The sequence below is a fragment of the Balaenoptera ricei genome, chromosome 15 (genome assembly GCF_028023285.1).
Source record: "Balaenoptera ricei isolate mBalRic1 chromosome 15, mBalRic1.hap2, whole genome shotgun sequence".
Classification (NCBI taxonomy): Eukaryota; Metazoa; Chordata; class Mammalia; order Artiodactyla; family Balaenopteridae; genus Balaenoptera; species Balaenoptera ricei.
In genome coordinates this window covers 66985901-67013461 of record NC_082653.1, presented here as the reverse complement: position 1 = coordinate 67013461, position 27561 = coordinate 66985901, and the positions used below count along the sequence as shown (strand labels likewise).

The 27561-nt window shown below is 41.1% G+C and overlaps 2 protein-coding genes across 12 annotated transcripts in view; one reads left to right on the top strand and one right to left on the bottom strand.

Moving 5' to 3' along the window:
- Positions 1–27561, top strand: part of DNAH3 (dynein axonemal heavy chain 3) — a 276368-nt gene that overhangs the window by 218693 nt on the left and 30114 nt on the right. The window lies entirely within an intron of this gene.
- Positions 238–27561, bottom strand: LYRM1 (LYR motif containing 1). 11 transcript variants are annotated; one of them, XM_059897986.1, is made up of 6 exons: positions 26901–26944; positions 24202–24304; positions 8061–8192; positions 7044–7202; positions 2449–2541; positions 238–1302 (listed from the first exon to the last, which is right to left on the bottom strand). In XM_059897986.1, exons 3-6 carry the CDS (start codon positions 8184–8186, stop codon positions 1186–1188), a joined length of 495 nt encoding a protein of 164 aa, XP_059753969.1. In that variant the 5' UTR covers positions 8187–8192; positions 24202–24304; positions 26901–26944; the 3' UTR covers positions 238–1185. The 11 variants fall into 11 exon arrangements, with proteins under 11 accessions (XP_059753969.1, XP_059753968.1, XP_059753967.1 ...); XM_059897985.1 differs by lacking the exon at positions 26901–26944 and adding an exon at positions 26526–26881; XM_059897984.1 differs by lacking the exon at positions 26901–26944 and adding an exon at positions 26574–26881.

Below are 27561 nucleotides of genomic sequence, written 5' to 3'. Positions count from 1 at the left end.
GTATGATATTTGCTCTCCATGTCACTGCCAAACCCTGTAATACTTACTTATCCTGAGCATGAAAAAGTATGTTCCTGCTCACAGGAACGGGTTTTGAAATTGAAATATACATATTTTAAATTAGAGAATCTGTGTGACAAGTGAATCCTAAATCTAGGTATGGGCAGGAAGTTATCAACTGCTGCTTTTGAGGATCACAAGGCCATTCTGGAAAACAGTACAGAGAGACCAAAATCACTAGAGATTTTTCTTTATTGGTGATTACCCAGCCCCTTTGGAGGTAAGAGGGAATGACGCTGACGTACAAATGAACTGCCATGGGAAACTCACCTGTATCCACACACGCAGGGGAATCTCACCTGTATCCACACATGCAGGGGTATAAGTCCTTTGTGTTTTGATCTCTACTTGTCCCGTTTCAGTCTGGATATAATTTGAAAGCCAGCTTAGCTCATGTACTTCCTAATTATGTTAATGTAAAATTCTCATAATGAATGCAGTATGAGTTTCTAGTGAGCCTTTCAGATCCTAAGTGTATCCAAAGTAATTATAGGCTTTAAGATAAACTAAACATATGCATTTACCTAAGACATGAACTTTTGTGTATGTGTATGTCTGGGGCAGAGATGGATCTCATAAAATTTCAATGAAAAACCATGATTGATCCAATGATGCGCTTTTTAAGGGGAGTTTATGTGGAAATTGGAAGCGTCAAAAGACAACAAAGCACACACAAAAAGCCCACTTTTAAGCAAATCTATAACTTGAAAAAAAAAGCCTAAAAATATTCTGAGGGGTGGTATATAGTTTTATAGTAGCCATGAGAACTTCCAGCAACTGGCTAATTTCTTCATATCAGCTGGCATGTCTGGTGATCGGCATTCACTTGAAGAGCTTTGTCACCCTTCAGTCTTCTGCCCACAGGCCTTAGTCTTGTTTCCAAATGATGCTTCAGTGAGGATTTAAGGTCCATGACCTCTAGGGTTAGTGTTGTCCACTCAGGCAGCAAGATCCTGACAAACTGTAGTGATGTGTGAGCACACATCATGGGGTGAGTACCAGTATTTCGAAGGTTTTAAGAAGAAATTTGGATTTTTGCTGCTAATCAAGAAGAGCTTTGCTGTCTGGTTTACATTTAAGGCCTAGTTCGCTCATCATTCTCAGAAAAAAACTTTTTTTTCTGGGTTAGGAAACTTCATCGTGAGACTTGAGATATACTGGTTTGGAAAATTTCCTCAATTTCTCCTGGCTTCGAAGTCCCCGGCCTCGTAGTGGGGTAAGGCCCATAGGAGGTAGATGAATCTGAATAATAATAATAATAATAATAATAATAAAATATTAAGAATTATAATCATTGCAGCAGCTTATATTCACTGAAGATTTACTAAGTACCATGCTCTCTGCTAAGTGCTAACTCTATACTGACTCATTATTCCTTATAGTCCTTATACACATTAATCCTCAATATAATCTCATAGAGAATTATTATTCTAATATTCACAGATGAGAAAATGGAGGTTCAGGTTAAATAACTTGCTCAAGATTATACATTAAGTGGTAGAACCAGGATTTGAACCCAGATCTGTATGATTCCAAAGCTTGTGCTCTTCTTTGCCATATTTCCTGCATGGAGGAAAAAACCACAGATCACACAGTGAGATGAGAGTCCAAAGAAGGTGAGGAAAAAAGTGTATACACAAAGATGTTCTTTGCATAGTGGAAAACTGGGACCAACATAAATGTCTAGTGAAAGGGTGCTGGTTAAATTATGGCATATTCTTACAATAGGATACAATGCATCCATTTTAAAAGATATCCAAAAGAGAGGAAGTAAAATAAATAGGCGATAAACAGTATGCCTAGGGTCCCATGTACTTTAAGTAAAGAAAATGTACGTACATGAGTATAGAAAAAAAGACTAAAAGGATATATTACCAAACTGTTAGACTGAGCCAATACAATATAAAATTGCTGTTTTTGTAGGTCAAGAGTAGAATATTGGCAATTTCATATGGTCCCACTCAACAGTTATAGTGGTCACTTCCACAGGGTGAGAATTTTTGACAATTTTCACTTTCTACCTTATTAATTCCTTTAATATTTGAATTTTATTCTTTCATTAACAATAAACCTGTGTTTTACAATAAGGAAAATAAAAATATTTCCATAAAAAAGGTGAAAGTCAGAAGAGAAAGCTATGTAAATGTGAGCTGGCTTTCCCTTCCATATAAGGGAAAGTTGTTCAAGTAGGAGAAATCAGGCGTTCAATTGACATTTTAGTCTGTTGTGATGGGCTGGTGGCCACGCAAGGGTAGCTTATTTCCAACATGCCTGCTACAGTAGCTCTAGACTTCTCAGCAAACACTAGCCCTCTTGGTACGCATTCTTGGAAATAACTGGGTTGACAAGGATAAGTACACACCACATGTTAACTGGAGTCACACTTACTGGCCTTGGATAAGGAATCTGGTAATGCAGTCCAATTTCAATCCTGGCTGTGCACTCATCTATACACTGTTTAATCAGGTCTGTGTCTGTAAGCTATTAAAAGGGAAAAATAGGTGAGATTGTTAGCATCTTTCCAACGCTACATAAAGTATAGGTACACATTTTCTTAAACTTTTTTCAGTTCATTAGCCACTAAATTAAATATTGGTAATTTGAAAAATCAAAAGCAATTTAGTATAAAATTTCCTGTGGATTTAACTTTTAAAAATTATTGAGGTAGATAATACAAGCACATGGTAAAAATAATTCAAATAATACAAATGGATATAATGTAAAACAAAGTCTCCCTCTTCTTCCTGTCTCCCAGTTCCCCTTCTCAGAGACAACAATTATCAGAAGTTTCTTGTTTGTTCTTCCAGGGATATTCTATGCATATATAAGTATACCTCTGTAAACTTAGCATTTTTTCTTATAAAAATGAAAGTTCTGAACCTTGCCTTTTCACTAACAACTTGAAGCTCCTTCTATATTTACACATACAGAGCTGCCCCATTCTTTTTAACAGCTGCACAAAATTCCAACATAAGGCTGTATTATAATTTAACCAATTTTCTACTGATGGACATTTAGGTTATTTCCAATCTTTTGCCATTATAAACAGTGGATCCCTCTAAAAATTTTTTTGGCTCACATGCAAATATATTTGAAAGATCATTTCCTAGAGAGAGAACTGCTAGGTTAAAGGGTTCATGCTTTTTTAATTCTCACAGATATTCCCTGTAGATTCAAATTACCCTCTAAGAGGCTGTACCAATTTACATTCCTAAGAACAATCTATAAATTTTATTCCCACCGACAATGAACAACAGTGCTTCTTCATACCCTCCCCTTGTTGATCAAGTTACTTTCAAGTAACCCAATTATCAGCAAGTGCTGTCTAGAAACCCCGAGTAAGATACTGGAGAATGATCCACCTTCTATTTTGAACTGTAAACTGTCTTGCTCATTAGCGAGGAAAAGAAATGACATTTGAAATTTCAAAACAGTTAAATTGTGGTAGTCCAACTTCAAGTAAAGGAATGAAAAGTTCATTCTGAAAAGCAGAAAGCCAGGGAGGAGAAGGGGAGAAACCATTTCACTCCGAGGATGGAAAATGAGTCAACACATGCCTCTGCTAAGAGTTTGTAAGTGGGCCTCAAAGCAGAGCTGGGATTGCATCAGCCCCAGATGACACCCACAGTGAAGTTGGGGCCATTGTGGCTTGGAAATTCCAAGGGCATTCTGTCCTATGGTACCTCTTGGAGTAAAGTTCCAGAAACTGCAACACATAGAAAGAACCACAGCTGAGTCCCTTGGGACAGAGGCTCAGCTTTCTGACCTCTGGATTTCTCAGAAGCTATTGCTCTGATGTCCACCTTGGGAGTAGATTTCCATGTTCTCATTTGCTCATTAGGATTTAGACCAATTAATGAGATACCTTTGGGTTATTATTAAGCATTTATAGCAAGTGAGGTTACAGGAGACTACTTATGTCTACATGAGGGATTAGGAAGAAAGAAGCCCCTAATAAAGATGTGGTTAAGGGGGCTGAGGACTCCTGGGGCTCCAGCTGTCCATTTGAACAAGTTGGGTTAGAGTTCTCCAAATCAGTCATTCAGAGGCTGCCTGCACGATTCTGCCATATCCACAACTACCTATACTAATATTAAACTTTTTCTTTAAATGGACTCTCTAAGCACAGTACTTGCAAAATTATCTGATACTGTTTTCTTTCTAATACATGGTAAAACAAGTATGTATTTTATTTTATTTTTTATAAATTTATTTATTTTATTTATTTTTGGCTGTGTTGGGTCTCCGTTGCTGCACGCGGGCTTTCTCTAGTTGCGGCGAGCAGGGGCTACTCTTCGTTGAGGCATGCAGGCTTCTCATTGCGGGGGCTTCTCTTGTTGCGGTGCACAGGCTCTAGGCACGCGGGCTTCACCACTGGCAAATACACCTCCCTCTGGCTCACACCACATTGGGCCAATTCAAGCAGAGGCAAATGAAGGATTATTATTGCCTTAACTGAAAACCCAAAGGGTCTTGGGCAGTAGTTAGGTGAGTGAACCTGCAAAGGTTTACTGGGCACATACTACTATGATATCCCCAGCACCAGACTAGACACTGTGAGGCCATGGTCCCTGCCTTCAACTATCAAGGATATTACCTTGGCAGAACAACTCTGACACAATGGTATATAATCAACAAGGGCAATGACTGCTACAGACTGCTATATAGATTCCTATATAGCAGAGTAGGTGGCCATCATGGGGTTGGGTGAGGGCAGAGAACTGGAGGAAGACTTCCTGGAGAAGATCAGCTGAATCAAAGTATTTGTAAATGCTCATTAATTTAGTGACAACCACAAGGCAGGGCCCACGAGATATACTAGAAAAGGATAAGAAACTGTCTATGTGCTCAAGGAACTGACAATCTAGTTAAGGAGACCATACCAACATAAATGAAACAAACAAGAAAAAAAAAAAGAGAATATCACCAACTAATTAGGGGTAGGTATAGCTCAGTGGTCTGCAAATTTTTGATCATCTACTTCTTTCAATAAAAAATTTCTGAGCCCTGAGAATTCCCTGGTGGTCCACTGGTTAGGACTTGGCACTTTCACTGCCGTGGCCTGGGTTCAATCCCTGGTCAGGGAACTAAGATCCCACGTGCCACACAGTGTGGCCAAAAAAAAAATTTCTGAGCCCCATATGTGTATTTATAAGTTTATTAAAGATATTAATAATTCCATTATAAATATATATAAAATAGACATTTTTAAAAGAGCAATAAAAATAAATAGAAACAGCACTTACAGTATTTTACTTCTATTCCTCAAAGGACTATTTCAGGACCTTGGGGGGTACGTACACTCTGATGTGGTATGCATGGTCTATGGTAAGAGCAGAAAAAGTTCACAAGCAGGTTGGTATTAAAAGCAGGGAGACTCGGCTTCCCTGGTGGCGCAGTGGTTGAGAATCTGCCTGCCAATGCAGGGGACATGGGTTCGAGCCCTGTGTGGGAAGGTCCCACATGCCGCGGAGCAACTGGGCCCGTGAGCCACAATTACTGAGCCTGCGCGTCTGGAGCCTGTGCTCCGCGACAACAGAGGCCGCGATAGTGAGAGGCCCGCGCACCGCGATGAAGAGTGGCCCCCGCTTGCCGCAACTAGAGAAAGCCCTCGCACAGAAACGAAGACCCAACACAGCCAAAAATATAAATTAATTAATTAATTAAAAAAAAATAGCAGCCATTGCTGCCTGTCACTTGGGGGAAAAAAAAAAAAGGCAGGGAGACTTCAGGGATTATGAGAAGGGAAGGATATTGTAGATTGAGATGGTTTCTTGTGTAGCACTACCCCAATTGTAATTTTACATTTCTTTCTATCTAACTCTGAAACATCTTTCAGGGACCCTGTCTCGGTTTTGCTCAGTTATATCCCTGATGTCTAGTCTGGTGTTTGGAACATGGTAGACACTCAGCTACTTGTTGAATGAAAGAATGAGAGCAATGGGTCACAAAATAGTGGCAGAAGCTATGACAGAAATGGGAAAGCTGGGAAGGGGAGGTGTTCTTGTGGAAAGATGAGTTCTGCTTTAGGCTATTATGCTTGTGGTGAGTTCCTGCAGGTGGCTGATGACAGGTCAAGATATGGGATCTGGAACCATGGTCTCTGGGCCTCAGTGCAGAGGGCTGACCTCAGAGGACGCTTACAGCTGGTAGGCGTGTGTGTGAAGAAGACAGGGCAGAAAAGGAGACTGAGATGGGGCCAGAGAGGGAAAAGTAAAGAGAGTAAATTGTCAGGAAGTTTCACGAAGTGAACAGTGACAGTGCTGAATCCATGAGATCAATGAGAAAAAGGCAAGAAAAGTCAGGAGCTGAAAGCTTCCTTCCATGCTTAGGGCCAGGCAGTCTTCCTAAGGAGCTGACAGCTAGATGCTTTATGGTTTGTCAAATCAAGCCTCTTGGAATGGTTTTTGGCTCCCTGGTGTCTGGGTTCAACTAGCAAATGGAGGCACTATTTTACCCAATTCTGAGGTCCCAAAGGGCAAAGTCTCTCTGCTAGCCAAAGAGGCTTGAGTTCAAAGCTAAGTTATGAAGGGAAACCTGTCTTAATCCTATTCTCTTCCCTCTGAATGGGTTTATACTTGGAGGCTCTGAATAGCTTATGAATTGAAAAAAAAACAAATTTAACTGCACACCTCCTGTGGGAGTGGCTGACAACAGGCACAGTGTGTGAGGAACCTATCCTACCCTGAAAATTCTCATTGGCCTGACTCAGGTCACCTGGCTCATGGGGTCTTCTGAAGATGCTGAGCCACTTACCCGCTGGACTGAGACCTGAAAAGAGTGGAGAGAGAAGCCCGGGCTGGGCTCTGCTTTTCAGTGGTTGGGCAAGCCAGCTAGGCTGTGCCTCTGGCCCCTTCCTGCTCCACACTCTGTCACTCTGACTTGTGCTGCTCAGTCCTCTCAACTTTAGAACAGAAAAGAAATGAACAAGCACCACAAGAAATTGCTCTCCTCCTTGCAATCTCCAGCTAGAACCTACTTACATTTCTGTTTTTCTGAAACAGTGTTCTGGCTTCATTTAGTATGTACTGTTTTTCTTTAATGGTGTCTTCCATCTGCCCTGATGCAGCCTGCCATTTCCTCGCAAGCCTGAAAATTCTGCGGTAGAGGCCAAGAACTTCTTGTCGTGTTGCCGTTGTCATCTTCCGACCCACCAAAATAGAAGAGGAAAAATTTACATAAAAATTCAATTTGACAGTAGGCAGGGAGGCAGCTGTACATTTTTAAAAATCAAGCTCTTTAATTAGTCTAGAAATAACTGCTCTTTCTGAACAGATCTGTTTGCTAGCATTGCCAGAACGGTGTTATATGAATACCAGCAGTCTCTTAGATGGCCTTGTACATCATCCCATGGTTGAAGGTTGCTCAACCTTGCTGTTTGCCATGATGGCCATTTTTATGAACATGACAAAACCAAAATGCACATTTAGTGTTCTTTAAACCAGTATATTCTTTGCCAGAATATCTTAGGAATGATGCTTTTAGTGTGTATTCTGGTGAAATTACATCACTAACCTGAGTGCACAGGAGAAGCCACATTTTGAATAACTGAATTTTCTAGTTAAGAGTGAACTTGAGTTTAATGCAGGGATTGCAAACTCAAGTGCCTCTGGAGCCTGGCAGGTAACAAAATGAGGGAAACCGGCTGGGTGGGGACAGTGGCCAACTAGAGAAGATGTCCCCCCTTGAAAGGGGACAGTTGCTACTCTGCCCCAGCCAGCTGCTGTCATGTAGAATTGAGGGCCTAAGGGTGCCAGATTTCCTGATAGCTTAACAATAGGTGGCAGTCGAGATTTTTAAAATATGAAACTTCAAAAAAGACAGTAATTCCTTATTTTTGAAAATGTGAGTACCAAACATAAAATGAATCTGCAGGCTCAATTCCACCCAGAGTTTGTCAGGTTGCAAACTGTTTTTTAGTTCATCATAACCTTGTTGAAAATATTTCTCAAAATTGTTGGTCTACTTCCTTGTCCACCTAAGAACTGTATAATAAGTACCACAGAAAATCTCTCTGATGACTGAAGATCTTGTGGCCCCTCCGGGATTTGACTGCAGGACTTCAACAGGACTGGGGGAAACAGAGACTCCACTCTTGGAGGGCACACACAATGTAGTGTCAGCATCAGGACCTGGGGAAAGGAGCAGTGGCCCAGTAGGAGACTGAACCAGACCTACCTGCTTGTGTTGGAGGGTCTCCTGCAGAGGTGGGGGGCAGCTGTGGCTCACCCCAAGGACAAGAACACTAGCAGCAGAAGTTCTGGGAAGTACTCCTTGGTGTTAGCCCTCCCAGAGTCCACCATTAGCCCCACCAAAGAGCCTGTAGGCTCCAGTGCTGGGTCTCCTCAGGTCAAACAACCAACAGGGAGGGAACTCAGCCCCACCCATCAGCAGACAAGTGGATTAAAGTTTTACTGAGCTCTGCCCACCAAGCAACACCCAGCTATACCCACCACTAGTCCCTCCCATCAGGAAGCTTGCACAAGCCTCTTAGATAGCCTCATCCACCAGAGGGCAGACAGCAGAAGCAAGAAGATCTGCAATCCTGCAGCCTGTGGGATGTAAATCACATTCGCAGAAAGACAGACAAAATGAAAAGGCAGAGGACTATGTACCAGATGAAGGAACAAGATAAAAACCCAGAGAAACAACTAAATGAAGTGGAGATAGGCAACCTTCCAGAAAAAGAATTCAGAATAATGATAGTGAAGATGATCCAGAACCTCGGAAACAGAATGGAGGCAAAGATCGAGAAGATGCAGGAAATGTTTAACAAAGACCTAGAAGAATTAAAGAACAAACAAACAGAGATGAACATTACAATAATTGAAATGAAAAATACACTAGAAGGAATCAACAGCAGAACAACTGAGGCAGAAGAACGGATAAGTGACCTGGAAGACAGAATGGTGGAATTCACTGCCACAGAACAGAATAAAGAAAAAAGAATTAAAAGAAATGAAGACAGCATAAGAGACCTCTGGGACAACATTAAACGCACTAATATTAGCATTATAGAGGTCCCAGAAGGAAAAGAGAGAGGGAAAGGACCCGAGGAAATATTTGAAGAGATTATAGTTGAAAACTTCCCTAACATGGGAAAGGAAATAGCCACCCAAGTCCAGGAAGTGCAGAGAGTCCCAGGCAGGATAAACCCAAGGAGAAACATGCTGAGACACATAGTAATCCAATTGACAAAAATTAAAGACAAAGAAAAATTATTAAAAGCAACAAGGGAAAATGCCAAATAACATACAAGGGAACTCCCATAAGGTTAACAGCTGATTACTCAGCAGAAACTCTACAAGCCAGAAGGGAGTGGCACGATATATTTAAAGTGATGAAAGGGAATAACATACAACCAAGATTACTTTACCCAGCAAAGATCTCATTCAGATTCAATAGAGAAATCAAAAGCTTTGCAGACAAGCAAAAGCTAAGAGAATTCAGCACCACCAAACCTGCTCTACAACAAATGCTAAAGGAACTTCTCTAAGTGGGAAACACAAGGGAAGAAAAGGACCTACAAAAAGAAACCTAAAACAATTAAGAAAGTGGTAATAGGAACATACACATCGATAATTACCTTACATGTGAATGGATTAAATGCTCCAACAAAAAGACACAGGCTCACTGAATGGATACAAAAAGAAGACCCATATGTATGCTGTCTACAAGTGAACCACTTCAGACCTAGGGACACATACAGACTGAAAGTGAGGGGATGGAAAAAGATATTCCATGCAAATGGAAATCAAAAGAAAGCTATACTCATATCAGATAAAATAGACTTTAAAATAAAGAATCTTACAAGAGACAAGGACACTACATAATGATCAAGGGGTCAATCCAAGACGAAGATATAACAATTATAGATATATACGCACCCAACATAGGAGCACCTCAATATATAAGGCGAATGCTAACAGCCATAAAAGAGGAAATCGACAGTAACACAATAGTGGGGGACTTTAACACCTCACTTCCAATGGACAGATCATCCAGACAGAAAATTAATAAGGAAACACAAGCTTTAAATGACACAATAGACCAGATAGATTTAATTGATATTTATAGGACATTCCATCCAAAAACAGGAGATTACACTTTCTTCTCAAGTGCACACGGAACATTCTCCAGGATAGATCACATTTTGGGTCACAAATCAAGCCTCAGTAAATTTAAGAAAATTGAAATCATATCAAGCATCTTTTCCGACCACAACGCTATGAGATTAGAAATAAATTACAGGGAAATAAAACGTAAAAAACACAAACACGTGGAGGCTAAACAATACATTATTACATAACCAAGAGATCACTGAAGAAATCATAGAGGAAATCAAAACAATGCCTAGAGACAAATGACAATGAAACACAACGATCCAAAACTTATGGGATGCAACAAAAGCAGTTCTAGGAGGGAAGTTTATAGCAATACAATCCTACCTCAAGAAACAAGAAGAATCTCAAATAAAGAATTTAACCTTACACCTAAAGGAACCAGAGAAAGTAAAACAAACAAAACCCAAAGTTAGCAGAAGGAAAGAAATCATAAAGATCAGATCAGAAATAAATGAAATAGAAACAAAGAAAACAACAGCAAAGATCAATAAAACTAAAAGCTGGTTCTCTGAGAAAAAAACACAAAATTGATAAACCTTTAGCCAGACTCATCAAGAAAATGACAGAGAGGACTCAAATCAATAACATTAGAAATGAAAAAGGAGAAGTTACAATGGACACCGCAGAAATACAAAGCATCATAAGAGACTACTACAAGCAACTCTATGCCAATAACGTGGACAACCTGGAAGAAATGGACAAATTCTTAGAAAGGTATACCTTCCAAGACTGAACCAGGAAGAAATAGAAAATATGAACAGACCAATCACAAGTAATGAAATTGAAACTGTGATTAAAAATCTCCCAACAAACAAAAGTCCAGGACCAGATGGCTTCACAGGTGAATTTTATCAAACATTTAGAGAAGAGCTCACACCCATCCTTCTCAAACTCTTCCAAAAAATTGCAGAGGAAGGAACACTCCCAAACTCACTCTACGAGGCCACCATCACCCTGAGACCAAAACCAGTCAAAGATACTACAAAAAAAGAAAATTACAGACCAATATCACTGATGAATATAGATGCAAAATTCTCAATAAAATGCTAGCAAACCGAATGCAACAACACATTAAAAGGATCATACACCATGATCAAGTGGGATTTATCCCAGGGATGCAAGGATTCTTCAATGTATGCAAATCAATCAATGTGATACACCATATTAACAAACTGAAGAATAAAAACCATATGATCATCTCAATAGATGCAGAAAAAGCATTTGACAAAATTCAACACCGATTCATGATAAAAGTCTCCAGAAAGTGGGCACAGAGGGAACCTATCTCAACATAATAAAGGCCATATACGACAAACCCACAGCAAACGTCATTCTCAATGGTGAAAAACTGAAAGCATTTCCTCTAAGATCAGAAACAAGTCAAGGATGTCCACTATCGCCACTATTATTCAACATAGTTTTGGAAGTCCTAGTCATGGCAATCAGAGAAGAAAAAGAAATAAAAGGAATACAAATTGGAAAAGAAGAAGTAAAACTGTCACTGTTTGCAGATGACATGATACTATACATATATAATCCTAAAGATGCCACCAGAAAACTTCTAGAGCTAATCAATGAATTTGGTAAAGTTGCAGGATACAAACTTAATGCACAGAAATCTCTTGCATTCCTATACACTAACAACGAAAAATCAGAAAGAGAAATTAAGAAAACAATCCCATTCACCATTGCAACAAAAAGAATAAAATACATAGGAATAAACCTACCTAAGGAGGTAAAAGACCTGTACTCAGAAAACTATAAGACACTGATGAAAGAAATCAAAGATGACACAAACAGATGAAGAGATACACCAGGTTCTTGGATTGGAAGAATCAATATTGAGAAAATGAATATGCTACCCAAAGCAATCTAGGATTTCAATGCAATCCGTATGAAATTACCAGTGGCATTTTTTACAGAACTAGAACAAAAAATCTTAAAATTTGTGTGGAGACACAAAAGACCCTGAATAGACAAAGGAATCTTGAGGGTAAAAAACAGAGTTGTAGGAATCAGACTCCCTGACTTCAGACTATACTACAAAACTACAGTCATCGAGACAGTATGGTACTGGCACAAAAACAGAAATATAGAACAGGAGCAGGACAGAAAGCCCAGAGATAAACCCACGCACCTATGGTAAACTAATCTATGATGAAGGAGGCAAGGATATACAATGGAGAGAAGACAGTCTCTTCAATAAGTGGTGTTGGGAAAACTGGACGGCTACATGTAAAAGAATGAAATTAGAACAGTCCCTAACACCACACACAAAAATAAACTCAAAATGGATTAAAGAGTTAAATGTAAGACCAGACGCTATAAAACTCTTAGAGGAAAACATAGTCAGAACACTCTGACGTAAATCAGAGCAAGATCTTTTTTTGACCCACCTCCTAGAGTAATGAAAACAAAACCAAAAATAAACAAATGGGACCTAATGAAACTTAAAAGCTTTTGCACAGCAAAGGAAACTATAAACAATACAAAAAGACAGCCCTCAGGATGGGAGAAAATATTTGCAAAGGATTAATCTCCAAAATATATAAACAGCTCTTGCAGCTCAATATTAAAAATACAAACAACCCAATCAAAAAATGGGCAGAAGACCTAAATAGACATTTCTGCAAAGAAGACATACAGATAGTCAAGAGGCAAATGAAAAGCTGCTCAACATCACTAATTATTAGAGAAATGCAAATCAAAACTATAATGAGGTATCACCTCACACTGGTTAGAATGGGCATCATCAGAAAATCTACAAACAACAAATGCTGGAGAGGATGTGGAGAAAAGGGAACCCTCCTGAACTGTTGGTGGGAATGTAAATTGATACAGTCACTATGGAGAACAGTATGGAGGTTCCTTAGAAAACTAAAAATAGAATTACCTTATGACCCAGAAATCCCACTACTGGGCATATACCCTGAGAAAACCATAATTCAAAAAGAGTCATGCACCACAATGTTCACTGCAGCACTATTTACAATAGTCAGGACATGGAAGAACCTAAGTGTCCATTGACAGATGAATGGATAAAGATGATATGGCACATATACACAATGGAATATTACTCAGCCATAAAAAGAAACAAAATTGAACTATCTGTAGTGAGGTGGATGGACCTAGAGTCTGTCATACAGAGTGAAGTAAGTTAGAAAGAGAAAAACAAATACCGTATGCTAACACATATATATGGAATCAAAAAATTAAAAAAAAAAAAGGTTCTGAAGAACCTAGGGGCAGGACAGGAATAAAGACGCAGATGTAGAGAATGGACTTGAGGACATGGGGAGGGGGAAGGGTAAGCTGGGACGAAGTGAGAGGGTGGCATTGACATATATACACTACCAAATGTAAAATAGCTAGTGGGAAGCAGCCGCATAGCACAGGGAGATCAGCTCGGTGCTTTGTGACCACCTAGAGGGGTGGGATAGGGAGGGTGGGAGGGAGACACAAGAGGGAGGGGATATGGGGATATATGTGTACGTATAGCTGATTCACTGTGTTGTAGAGCAGAAACTAACACAACATTGTAAAGCAATTATACTCCAATAAAGATGTTTAAAAAATAAGGCAATAAATATAATATTTCACTTTCAAATTTTTAAGTAAAAATAATTGTAGTTTCTTCAAAAAAAACCCCACTAAAAATAGAATTACCATATGACCCAACAATCCCACTACTGGGCATATACCCAGAGAAAACCATAATTCAAAAAGACACATGCACTCCAATGTTCACTGCAGCCCTATTTACAATAGCCAGGTCATGGAAGCAACCTAAATGTCCATCGACAGACGAATGGATAAAGAAGATGTCGTACATATATACAATGGAATATTACTCAGCCATAAAAAGGAACAAAATTGGGTCATTTGTAGAGATGTGGATGGACCTAGAGACTGTGATATTGAGTGAAGTAAGTCAGAAAGAGAAAAACAAATATCGTATATTAACGCATATATGTGGAATCCAGAAAAATGGTACAGGTGAACCAGTTTGCAAGGCAGAAATAGAGACACATATGTAGAGAACAAATGTGGACACCAAGGGGGGAAAGCAGCAGAGGGGGGTGGGGGTGGTGCTGGGATGAATTGGGAGATTAGGATTGACATCTATACACTAATATGTATAAAATAGATTAATAAGAACCTGCTGTATAAAAAGATAAATAAAATAAAATTCAAAAAAAAAGAAAAAGAAAATATGAACAGGCTAATTACCAGTAATGACATTGAATCAGTAATTTAAATATTCCCAACAAACAAAAATCCAGGACCAGAGGGCTTCACAGGTGAAATCTACCAAACATTTAGAGAAGAGTTAACACCTATCCTTCTCAAACTATTCCAAAAAATTCCACAGGAAGGAACACTTCTGAACTTATTCTATGAGGCCAGCATCAGTCTGATATCAAAAACAGACAAAGATATCACAAAAAAAGATAATTACAGGCCAATATCACCGATGAACGTAGATGCAAGAATCCTCAACAAATTATTAGCAAACCGAATCCAACAAGACACCAAAAGGATCATACACCATGATTAAGTGGGATTTCAATATCTGCAAATCAATCAATGTGATACACCATGTCAACAAATTAAAAATTAAAAATCATAGGATCATCTCAATAGATGCAGAAAAAGCTTTTGACAAAATTCAACATCCATTTGGGACTTCCCTTGTGGTCCAGTGGTTAAGACTCCATGCTTCCACTGCAGGGGGCATGGGTCCGATCCCTGGTCAGGGAACTAATATCCTGCATGCTGCATGGTGTGGTCAAAAAAAAAAAAAAAAAGTGAAAAAAAAAAATTCAACATCCATTTATGATAAAAACTCCCCAGAAAGTGGGCATAGAGGGGACATCTCACAAAATAATAAAGGTCATATATGACAAACCCACAGGTAACACACTCAATGATGAAAAGCTGAAAGCAGCCCACTCTCACCAATTTTTTAATTCAACATAGTTTTGGAAGTCCTAGCCATAGCAATCAGAGAAGAAAAAGAAATAAAAGGAATGCAAATTGGAAAGGAAGAAGTAAAACTGTCACTGTTTGCAGATGGCATGATACCATACATAAAAAATTCTAAAGATGCCACCAGAAAACTACTAGAGCTCATCAATAAGTTCAGTAGCGTTGCAGGATACAAAATTAATATATAGAAATCTGTTGCACTTGTCTATACTAACAACAAACTATCAGAAAGAGAAATCAAGGAAACAATCCTATTTAGCATCATATCAAAAAGAATAAACTATCTCAGAATAAACCTACCAAGGAGGTAAAAGACCTGTACTCAGAAAACTATAAGGCACTGATGAAAGAAACTGAAGAGGATGCAAACAGATGAAAAGATATACCATGTTCTTGGATTGGAAGAATTAACATTGTTAAAATGACCATACTACCCAAGGCAATCTACAGATTCAATGCAATCCCTGTCAAAATACCAGTGGCATTTTTCACAGAACTAGAACAAATAATTTTAAAATTTGTATGGAAACACAAAAGACTCTGATTAACCAAAGCATCTTCAGAAAGAACAGAGCTGGAGGTATCATGCTCCTTGACTTCAGACTATACTACCAAGCTACAGTTATCAAAATAGCATCACACATCATTTATAAAAATAAACACAAAATGGATTAAAGACCTAAATATAGGACTGAAAACCATAACACTCCTAGGAGAAATCATAGGCAGAACACTCTTTGACATAAATCGTAGCAAGTTTTTTTTGACTTGTCTTCTAAGACAAAGGAAACAAAAGCAAAACTAAACAAATGGGACCTAAGTAAACTTATAAGCTTTTTCACAGAAAAGGAAACCATCGACAAAATGAAAAGACAACCTACTGAATCGGAGAAAATGTTTGCAAATGATATGACCAATAAGGGGTTAACATGCAAAATATATAAACAACTCATACAACTAAACATCAAAAAAACAACCTGATTAAAAAATGGGCAGAAGACCTGAATAGACATTTTTCCAAAGAAGGCACAGAGATGGCCAACAGTCACATGAAAAGATGCTCAACATTGCTAATCATCAGAGAGATGCAAATCAAAACCATGATGAGATATCACCTCACACCTGTCAGATGGCTATCATCAAAAAGAACATAAATAACAAATGTTGGCGAGGGTGTGGAGAAAAGGGAACTGTTGGTGGGAATGCAACTTGGTGCAGCTACTATGGAAAACAGTATGGAGGTTCCTCAAAAAACTAAAAATAGAATTACCATATGATCCAGCAATTCCACTCCTGGGGTACATATCTGAAAAAAACACTAATTCAAAAAGATAACTGCACCCAGTGTTCACAGCAGCATTATTTACAACAGACAAGATAGGGAAGCAACCTAAGTGTTCATCAACAGATGAATGGATAAAGAAGATGTGATATATATATACACTATGTTGTACACCTGAAACTAATATAATATTGTAAATCAACTATACCTCGATTTAAAAAAAAGGAAATTCAGAGAAGATATGAAAAAAAATCCCACTACTAGAGGATTGCGATTAGTCAAATTTAGGAGAATGAACACTGTACTGCCTTTAACAAATTACCAGGCTGGGAAGACAAGGAAGACAGATTTAGCAAGTGAGTAGCAGGACCAGGCACTGGGACACCTCATTATGAGTCCTGGGCTTTCCTCAAACAGGTCATCTGTTGAGAAGTAGGCTGCTCATTGCCCTTTGAGAACAGACCCATTTCCAACCCAAGGGGGAGGGGTAATACATGGAGACTGCATGCTTTAGGGTGGTCCTGAGCTTATGAGAATTTAGGCAGCTAAAGAAAGCAGATGGGAGCTGGAAGGAGCTGTGTTTATCTAGAAATTCTAAGTAATTGCAAGGACTTCACCTTAGAGAGAATGTCTCTTTTGAGTATGATTGCACCTCTTACTTACCCTGACCCTGATGACCTTTCTTTTTTTTTTTTTTTAAAGAAATTCACGTTCTTTTATTTATTTATTTATGACTGTGTTGAGTCTTCGTTTCTGTGTGAGGGCTTTCTCTAGTTGCGGCAAGTGGGGACCACTCTTCATCGTGGTGCGCGGGCCTCTCACCATCGCGGCCTCTCTTGTTGCGGAGCACAGGCTCCAGACGCGCAGGCTCAGTAATTGTGGCTCACGGGCCCAGTTGCTCCGTGGCATGTGGGATCTTCCCAGACCAGGGCTCGAACCCATGTCCCCTGCATTGGCAGGCAGATTCTCAACCACTGCGCCACCAGGGAAGCCCCTGATGACCTTTCTTAAGCAATGAGGAATGAACCAAGGCTTAACCATTTGATGAAAAGCTTGAAATCACTACTTCACCCAATTCAAAAGTTAAAAGGACATACCTGATATCCATTATACCTCACAGGAAAAAATGCTTAAAAGGAATTCATATAAACCAAGAGAGATCATCATGCATTGTGGCTAATTGTAATGAAAACTCAGATGAACTGATGATGTTTTTCCTGGTAAGGAAACAGGTTTCTGAGTTTCTGGCTCTCCCTAAAACTCCATGGTTTCGTATGAAAATACATGAGTCAGTTCCTGTGAGGAACAGAGTCTGCAACTAACCTCTATTAATGACTGCTTCACTTCTCTGTCATTAACAGAATAAACTTCCTTGACTGCATGACACTTGAGGAGGAAAGTGAAGGCAGTATGGCATATTAAAACAGCAGCAACCTTCTCCAAAGTCTGACTTTCATTTCTTTGTTTTTACTACTGTCTGAACCACAGCTTCAAACTATAACTGATCACATACCATAAGCTGATACACACGCCCTGCAAGTATGGTATTTAAGGTAACAAGCAGAACTAACAATTGGTATTTAATAAGACCATTTTCAAAACCCTTTAACGTTTAAGTGTTTTGAAAACTAATCCTGAAAGGGAAATAAGTGATGTCTTCCTCGCCAACATCAGGTGATCTGGAAAACACAGTCCAAAAGATTTCCACAGTCTAAAGCTGTGTTCTCCATTATGTACTATTCGCAAGTCGTTGTTACAAAGCTTGTGATTCTAGAAACAAAATCAGCCATATAAATTAAAAAATTGTTAAAAAGCTCTCTTCTTTTTGGTTTATATTTTTATTCCCAGGAAGCAACTTGTTTAGGAAAAGTGACTTTTCCCTGAGAGTCTTCCTCCCTATGGTATGATGGCTTGAAACCAACTTTTATTCCTCTAAAACTATCAATGATCTCTCACTATTGATGAAAGGCCGAGTCAGACCTTCTCCTTCTTCCCTAGTATCAGGGGTTGACCTGATGCAGTGGGGTCTGCTGGGATTCTCCCATGGTCGACATCAGGAATATGAAATTGTTTCGAGGACCACAACTGAACTTCAGTCTCAACTGCCTGTGAAGTCAGTTCTTAAAGAATTTTTACAGTTAAAGTTTTATAACTTTTATTCTGAGACTGATATTTCTTCAAATTCTGCTTTGTACTTCCTTAACCCTCAAATCCCAGAATGAGGAAAGATAAGAGATAGGAAGTGTGCCTGGGAGGAATTGTGACTGGAAACTGGGCTCTTTTCTTCAAATCGTATTTCATGCATAAACACAGTGCCAGGATAAAACTCATTACCAAGCACCTACCATGTGCAGCCTGTACCATTAAAAAACGGCTGACAAATATTGCTGCTAGTACATTTTGGCTTCAGGTCATAGTCAGAAGTTTCCCTTAAAGCAAGTGTCCCAAAGACTGGTTGGGGAGGTAATTTTTGATGTACAAGAAAATATTTATTTTCTTAGTGTGATCCCTTAATGTGTTTTAATAGCCCAACAAACACGTGATTTAAAGTGATTTCTATTTTGTAGTGATATAGAGCTACCTTTAAACACATAACAGAAACTTTTAAGCTGGTTTAAAACATAGGTAGGACTTCCCTGGTGTCCAGTGCTTAAGACTGCGCTCCCACTGCAGGGGGCATGGGGTTCAATCCCTGGTCGGGGTAAGATCCGGCATGCTGCGCAGTGTGGCCAAAAAAACAAAACAAAACAAAACAAAAAAACATAGGTAAATAATAGCAGAAATTGTGATGTGGAGTCCCAAAAAACCTGAGTCTGGGAACTGTAGCTATAAGGCACCCTGCTGTGGTGTTTATTCTGCTGAACATTTCACTTAGAATGCCTGTTTTCTGCTGGCCACCTCAACTTGTAGACACCAGTTTATTCTCAGGCTTTTCTGGAGCACCTTTTTCTCTGCTTCTATCACATCCAGCTATTGTTCTTTTGCAGTTTCACTGTCTTTTTCTTCCCAGAGTCTCTGAATTCCTGGAGGGCAGGGACTGCATTTTGCTCATTAAAGGAATAATAATAAGGATAAGAATGATAATAATAACAGTAATAGCTACATTTACTTTGCACTTCCTCTGTGCTAGGCTTCCTACGTACTTTACACACATATATTAACTCCCATAATCATCACAGTTCTATCAGGTAAATACTACATTATCCTGTTTTACAAAGGAGGAACCTGATGCCAAAAGAGGTTAAGTAACCTGAGCAAGGTCACATGGCGAGGAAGAGGTGGAGCCAGGATTCAAAACCAGATAGTGTGGAGTCAGAGCCCCAACTTCTAATCACTAAATAGGCTGCTCAGTCTCAGTAAATGTGGTTGAATGTCTGCTGATTGCTTTAAAGAACTTAGCCAGTTGTGACAATGGGAACTAAATTCTACTCCCTTCCTACAAAGAGCAAAAGACCATTCTTTTTGCACCCTGATTGAATTGCAATTACCCTTTTATAAGGTTTTCCATATACCATCTGCCCCTCCCCTGCAACTGTCCTTCCTCAGTAATGATGTTACACACCAGCACCTTCAGAGGAGGCTGTGCACTTAACTGGACTGCTGTGCTCTTCTGTTCCCTGCGGCAACCCTGTCCCTGACGCTCCAAAGGAGCTGACATCACATAAGAGATACCAGCACTCATGACAGTGCTACTACCCTGCAGGTCTTACTCTTTCCTCCCATGCATCTATCCATCCATCCAACATTTATTCAGTGCCCATGTGCCAGGCTAGGCATACAGTGATAAACAAGCAGCCACGGTCCCCTGTCCTCCTAGAGCTTATATCCTAGTGGCAGAGGCAGATGATATATAAGAAAAATTTTTGTATAATTTTGGTTATACGTGCTCTCAAGGAATGAAACAGTAATATGATATGAATGAGCAGAGGTGGGGGTTATGTTATTTTGGGTGGTCAGTGACGTTTGAGCTGAGTCTTGAATGGTGTTCAGGAACCTATTAATGGGAAGAGTTCAGGGGAAGGTGATGCAGGAGGAAAGAACAGCAGGAACAAAGGCTATGAGGTGGGAACCAACCTCAGTGTTAATACAGTTGAAAGCCTATGGGGGAAGTGGGACCACAGGTGGACAGAATCCAGCACAGGCTGGGAGAGTAGGCCTTGGAAAGGAGTTTGATTTGTAGTCTAAGAGCAAAAGGAAGACAGTGGTAGGTTTTAAGCAAGTAAGAGTATCATGGTCTGATTTACATTTTTAAAAACATGCTGGATTTCAAACTGTATCATAAGTACCTGTGACTCTACCAGTCTTGCAGATGGTGAAGAGTCTTGCCTAATGCTACCTAACTGACAGGAGAACTGGGATTAAGAGCCAAAAAAGCTGAATGATTATTTCCCTGACTGAAAGCTTTTCCCTGTTTCTATTTTGGAGTCAGTAATGGGGACTCCAAACAGGCAGTGATCAATTTCCTAGGGAAAAAAAAAAAAAAAGCACCACCCCCTCACTCTTCCACTTGCTCTGGAGAATGAAAATACAGTGAAAGGGTCTATATACTTGGCATGTCTAGATCTAGTTTTGCAGGAGGCCTATAGGAAGATTTGCCAGGACTAGGGGCTTTATCCACTTCACCCTTTTCCCCACCTTTGGAACAGTTTCTTTCACCTTTGGAAAAAGCATCACTGCATGAACACTTAGAAGTTTAAGAGCAGAGATGAAAATTCCCTTTCCTCAGATGAAATTTATAGAAGTATGACTCTGGTCTCAGGAATGTCAAAATTCCAAATGTTGCACTCCCATGAGGCTTTGCCTTCTACTGAAGAAAAAGTGTTGCAGTACAAACAAGGGACAGAAAAGGCAAGGGAAATTAACTGACTTTCAAACCCCAGGTGGAAGGAGACTCCATTCTTTCAAGATCTGTCCTTAGGTGTAAATTTAAAAAATCACAACCAATGAATATAATGTAGTCAAATTTCTCTCCCAACTACTTTATGATTTGGGGGGAGGGTGATAATGAAACTCACCCAGTGAAATCCATCGTTTGTGTTCACCATGTACCAGTGGTGACCTATCCCGTGTCCTGCTGCCCTATCTTCTTAGATCTGGGACTCCTTCTTTTTGCCAAATGGAAGGCCCCAACCCATACAACTGAAATATTCTTTTTTTGCTTAACTGCTGATTCTCATCCTTTGGCTTTCATCACTTTTCACGAGGTGCCTTCTTCACACTGGGTCAGCGTCCCTGCTCTGGTGTATACCCCTATCATAATGTTCATTCTACTCTATTGTAATTTTCTGTTTGCCTTATGTTTCTTCCTCCACTGTGTGTGTTTTGGGAGGGGAAGAGAGAAGCAGGTTGGGACCCTGTCTCATCCATTACACTCCTAGGCCTGGCCCAGAGTTGGAGCTTGAAATACATTTGTTAGAAGAAAAAATTTACCCACACAGAATAATCACCAGTAATTACCATTCTCATCCTGAGACATATGCAGTGGTATTTGGATCAGGTTTCGCAACAGAAGACCCTAGAGCATTTAAAAATACGAATTAACCCTCACAGTGATGTTTTCAAGAGTGGCACTGTGGGTGTCAGGGTGAGAATTGAAGATTAAGTGTTATTTGGCGAGGCAGTCTTCTCACTTCCATCTAGGGCAGTATACACAGCTGTTACATAACCCTTGCTCTTAAGTTCTCTTAAGGCCACTTAGGGTTTGTCCACAGGACTGAAATGATATACTGTATTTCCAGGAAGCTTAGAATCAAACATATAGAAAAATGAGTTTCTGATATTTTTTTTCTTAAAAACAATCCTTTGGGGGAATAAGGTCCATTGCACCCAAATGATGAGGGTTCAAAACCAACCTAAAAAATTATAATTTAAAGCTTTTGTCATTTGGAAAACCTCCAGGGAACTGAAGCATTCTTATAATGTCAAAGCAAACAGATTTTCTTGCCCCAGATAGCAGAATAGAGAATGACTACCTTGATTTTAGGCATTCAAAATTTTTCCACAGATGTAAAGGACAGGAGATATAATACAAACAATGAACTAATGGGCTCTGGAATGATCTGGGTTTGAATCCTGACTTCACCACATCAGGCAAGATATTAATCTTCCTGAGCCTCAGTTTCTTAAAATGGGGAAACAACAGAACCTTCTTCAAAGAGTTGTTTTAAGGATTGTTCATAATAATCCATGTAAATCACTTAGCATTGGGAGTTAACAAAGGCAAATGTTACCTGAAAAGGAGGAAATAAAGGAGGAACAGTGAGGCCTCTTTTATCTCTGCTAAACTTTGCTGCCTGCTGGTGAAATTATCGCTTTGTGGCAGTAATGGATTTTCCTAAAGCTGTTTCCCTCTGATCATTAATAATCCCTGCACAGTAAAGAGCTATTGTTCTTCAGTATGAGTAAATAACCCTGCCCGAGGCATCGCTTATCTTCAGACCACAGAGCAGACTTCTTACTGGAAATACAATGCAGGTGCCAACACCAAGGGCATGAGCAAGCTTCCCTTCCTATTTTTCTTCCTTTATCTCTTACTCCTTGCTTATCCTTCGGGTGCACTTTTCTCCTAGATCCGTTATCCCTCCTGACTTTCTGATGTATTCCCATATCCTATACAGTATCATCTTACCTAAATTGAATAACCTTCAAGCTAAACCAAGTGCCCCCATCTCCCTATCCCACACACGCCCCATGGACTTGTTTCCTGACCTGGATTCAGTTTTTGGTTACTAGAATCCAAAAGGGGAAGTGTAATGCCACACACTGTTTCGTATATCTCAGGATATGCTTGTGGGGTGTACTTAATCATACCATGGCTATTCTCTGAAACAGCATCTTTTTACACAGAAATTGACAATATGGTATGTCAGAGATACGGGTTAGGGAGGAAAGGATATATCATATTTTTATCTAAAGGAAAAGAAATTAGGTTAGGCCCCGTAACATGGGAAATCTTCAGAAGACAGGGAAAAACCAAAAATATTTATGTCTGAAAGATTTCTAAACTATCCCAAATAAGATCATGTAAGGCACATATATTCATCCTAAATATATCAGCACAGGAGCACACACAAGCTTATACTTGTAAGGGGAACTCCAATCAGGCTCTTGTATCCAAGAGATGTACAGCAATTTGCCCCCTCAGGGATAGAAACTCCAAATGGAAACCAAGTTTCAGTCTCTCAATTCAAAAGAAATGGAAGCAACTGTTTCCTTATCATCATATTTTAAGAGACAAAGACAAGGTAAGGGTCAATCAGAGGTAGTGAGAACAAGTTACCAGAAGTAGGAGGTGTGTGTCTGGGGTGTTGTGTGTATGTGCTGGCAATGGGTGAAAACTTGGTCAATGCTGAAGATCAACCCCAGTCATTCGTTCGTAACTACCCAGGATTTGAACCCTTCATAGGAACTAGGGCAGTCAAGAGAACACAAAACATTTAAATTAAAACATTCAAACCCCTTCTTTGTGATAATTTCCTAAGAAACTGGATTAAGAAACAGACAAAAGGGCTCTGGTTATATAACACTAGATACACCTAACCCTTGATCCAACCACCTGATATATAACCCTCACCCTGCACAGGAGGTCTCCGCCTTCACGAGAGTTTCCAAGTACCCTCCACCTATTGAGTAAGCAACTTTCCCCACCTGCAGAAGCACGGGAGCTCTTTACTAGACAAAGTTCCTTTAGAGTAGGAGCAATGACTGTCCATCTTTAGTGCGCAGAATGATTAGCACCCAGAGTACCTTCGAGTTTCTCCAGGCCAACAATGACCAACAGAATGTTCTTCAATGATGGAAATATTCTATATCTTCGCAGTCCAACAGGGTAGCCACTGGCACTGGGCATCTGAAATATGGTTAGTACATCTGAGGAACTGCATTTTAAATTTTATTTCATTTAAATTTAAATAGCTACATGTAGCTTGTGGCTACATATGGACAGCAGAGCTCTAGACCAAAAAACTGCAAATCAGATGCCCACAGGTGTTAGGCTGGTAGAGGAAGGGAGAAGAATCTCATTGGCTCCAGCTGACTGTTGCTCTGTAGGAACCTCAAGCTGGTGTTGCCAGATTGTCTCATTTTTCAAATGAAGCTGAAAATCAGATTTTTAAATTTGGCAAGTAAATTTTAAAAAATAATTTAAATCAATCTGTGGGCCAAACCACGTTTGCAGGCAATATCTGTCTCACCAGTTTGTAATCTGTAATCTAGGCCAACCCCTAAACTCAAAGAAAAGGGTCTTATTCAAGGCCATTCTGCTGGTCAGTAAAGATGCAAGACTGAAACCCAGGCCTTCTGATTATTCTTCTGATACCCTTTCTAGAGTTTATGAAATCAACCATATCTAGTGGTGGAGGTGGCAGCAACAGCGGGGACAAATGCACCTTTGTCAGAAGCTGTTGAAGTCCATGGTTGATACATTATGGACACAGTGTTCCTATATGTTGGGTCCATGGGCAAGGCTCTGAAATAGGAGCCAGCAGGGCACAAAGAAGAAATAGTTCACAGGGTAGTCAGACGTATAAACAATTAATAAGCAAAGTAAGGTTTGCTATAATGAACACAAATCACCTAAACAGGAGTCCAAAAGCACTGACAGCTGGGAGAGGAAAGGAGGAAAGAGATCTGAGCCAGGCCTTTGAGAATGAGTATCAATGATTATGAGGGTGGGTCCCATTATTCAAGGATATTACGGGGCCTCCTTCTATCTTGGAGGCTTTGTGTGTGTGAAGAGTCTCCTCTGCTGGCTTTTCCTTCTCTGGATCATCTCTACATGTAAAGAGCCCCAAGGAGTTTAGAGGCCTTCCTCTTTATCTGCACCCTCTTCTTAGGTGATCCAGGAATAAACTGCTACATTTATTATCTCTCTGAGTTTTCCCTTGACTTGTATATTTAACTTCTCAACATCTTTACTTGGACCATTAATAGACTTATCAAAACTAGTATGCTCAAAAGAATAGTAGTGCCTTCCAAACTATTTTCTCTGCGGAGTCATCCTTGGTTCCTTCCTTTCCCATACACTTCACATCCAATTTGGCAGCAAGTCCTGCAAGCTCGACTTTCAGAGTACATTCCAAATTTAATTCTCTCCATTTCCAACGTGAATACAACACTACTGTCACCTCCCCCTTGGCCCTACTGCAACAGCCTCCTAGCAGGTCTGACTACGTCTACCCTTCTCTATCCAGTAGCCAAGAATGATTTTCTAAAAATGTAAATCAGATCTGGTCACTCCTTCTTAAAACCCTCCATTTAAAAAACAGCCAAACCCTCACCTTGAGCTAAAAGGCTATGCTTGATCAGGCCCTGCCACTTCTCCATCACAGACCACTCTGGCTCTGGTTCTTTCCTTTCTACTCCAAGCACATGGCCTTCTCGCCATTTCCTTCCTCAGATCCCTTCCCGTTGGTTCTTTTCTCCACCTAGAAAGCTCATTCCCTAGCTTCCCTCTTTTCTCGGATTTCTGTAAACCCGGCCTCCTCTGAACAGACTTATCCGATTTAGAGTGGCCCTCCCCCCATCTTCTACCACTTCATCTGATACTACTACCTTTGGGGCACTTCTCACTTGCTGATATCTTACTGATTTACTTTTTAACTTTCTCCCGGACTCGAATAAAAAGTCATGGAGCAACGCCTTTGGCGGACCGAGGGATTTAAGAAGCTGGTTCTCATTATCTTAGAAAATCTCAGTATCTTGTAGGGGACTCGTCTGTGTCAACCTTCCTCAGCTAGACGCCTCTCGCCCCGGATTTGCCCCTACTAATCTGCCATTTACATTCGGGAATCCAAAGGATTGAGAAGTCTCAGATGGGCCCCAAACCAGCATTTCAGCGTTCCCAAACCAGGGCTCCCCTTCCTGGCCCTCAAGCCGCTTCCCTTAGCAAGTTGCCGAGGCCAGCGGCGGTGACACCGAGCCGCCCTCGCGAGGCTGGGGGGGCGGAGGGGTCACACAGGCTCGTCTCCTAGCAACGTCGCACACCGCCCCCCCATCCCTGCCCCTGGGGAGCCAACCCCTTCCCCCAGTCTCCCGCGCCAGGAGTCAGCGTCTCCATTCTCTACACTCACGCTGCATCAGTCCAGCCTTCCCCCACCCACAGAAGCCCGGCAGCCTACCGCAGGCTGGGAGGAGGCGGCGCCGGGAGCCCAGCTGAGCTGCGGCCGACTGAGCTCTGGCAGGTCCGGTGGGCCAGGCCGTACCAAACCACCGGACGGACCTCTGTGGGAGTATCAGTCCCAGGTCGAGGGTAGGCTCGAGCCTTCCTTAAACTTCAAACGCTAGACCACGCTCCGCCGTACAGCCAACAATATATCTAAGTTCATCCTTTCCTTATTTCCCTTTTCTCCCTTTAGTTCTCCTCTCTCCCCCCATCACAGCCAAAAATATGGTCCAGTCCATCTCCTCCTAGCTCTCCCTCCGCGTCGCTAGGTCTTTGCCCTTACTTGGCGACGGCTTCGTACGTCTTTGCGTACGTCGTGACGCAAACTGCCACTCTTTCCCTACCCGCCCCTCTCCTATTCCGCGTCCTGGAGCGGGCGGCTTGCGGGGTTACCGGAAGTGATGATGCAGGAGGCGATGGAGAGGGCGGGGCTTCGGGGCGGCCCCCGCCGGTGGGCCGCAGATGAAGAGGAGGCGGCGGCAGTGGTGGAAGAAGAGGCGGCGGCGGCGGCGGCGGCGGGGGCGGCGGCAGCGGCGGCGGCGGCGGCGGCGGCGGCAGGGAGCCTGGAAACGCGAGCGGGGATGGTAGGTGTTTTGGACCCGCCGGGCCGCCGTCGTTTCCAGAAAGGGTTTGACTGGAGAAACCTCTGGAGCAGCTGTGAGTTTGAGGGGGGGGTTTGAGGAAAAGGGGAGGCATTGGGAGATGAAGGGGCGGGGGTTGGGTACCTTCGAGAAAGGGGGGGGTGGAAGGGGAGGAGTGGAAATCGGCGCCTTGTCTGGACTGGTCCCGCTGGAAGAGGAGGCTGTGAGGGGAGCCTGTGGCGTGTCAGCCGCAGGGCTCAGAAAACTTACCTACTGTCCCTGCCTCCCTACCGCCAGCACCCCTCAACCCAGGGCCTGGGGTTCTGGGGGCCGGAGCTGCCCTGAAGGGAGTGCAGACTCTGG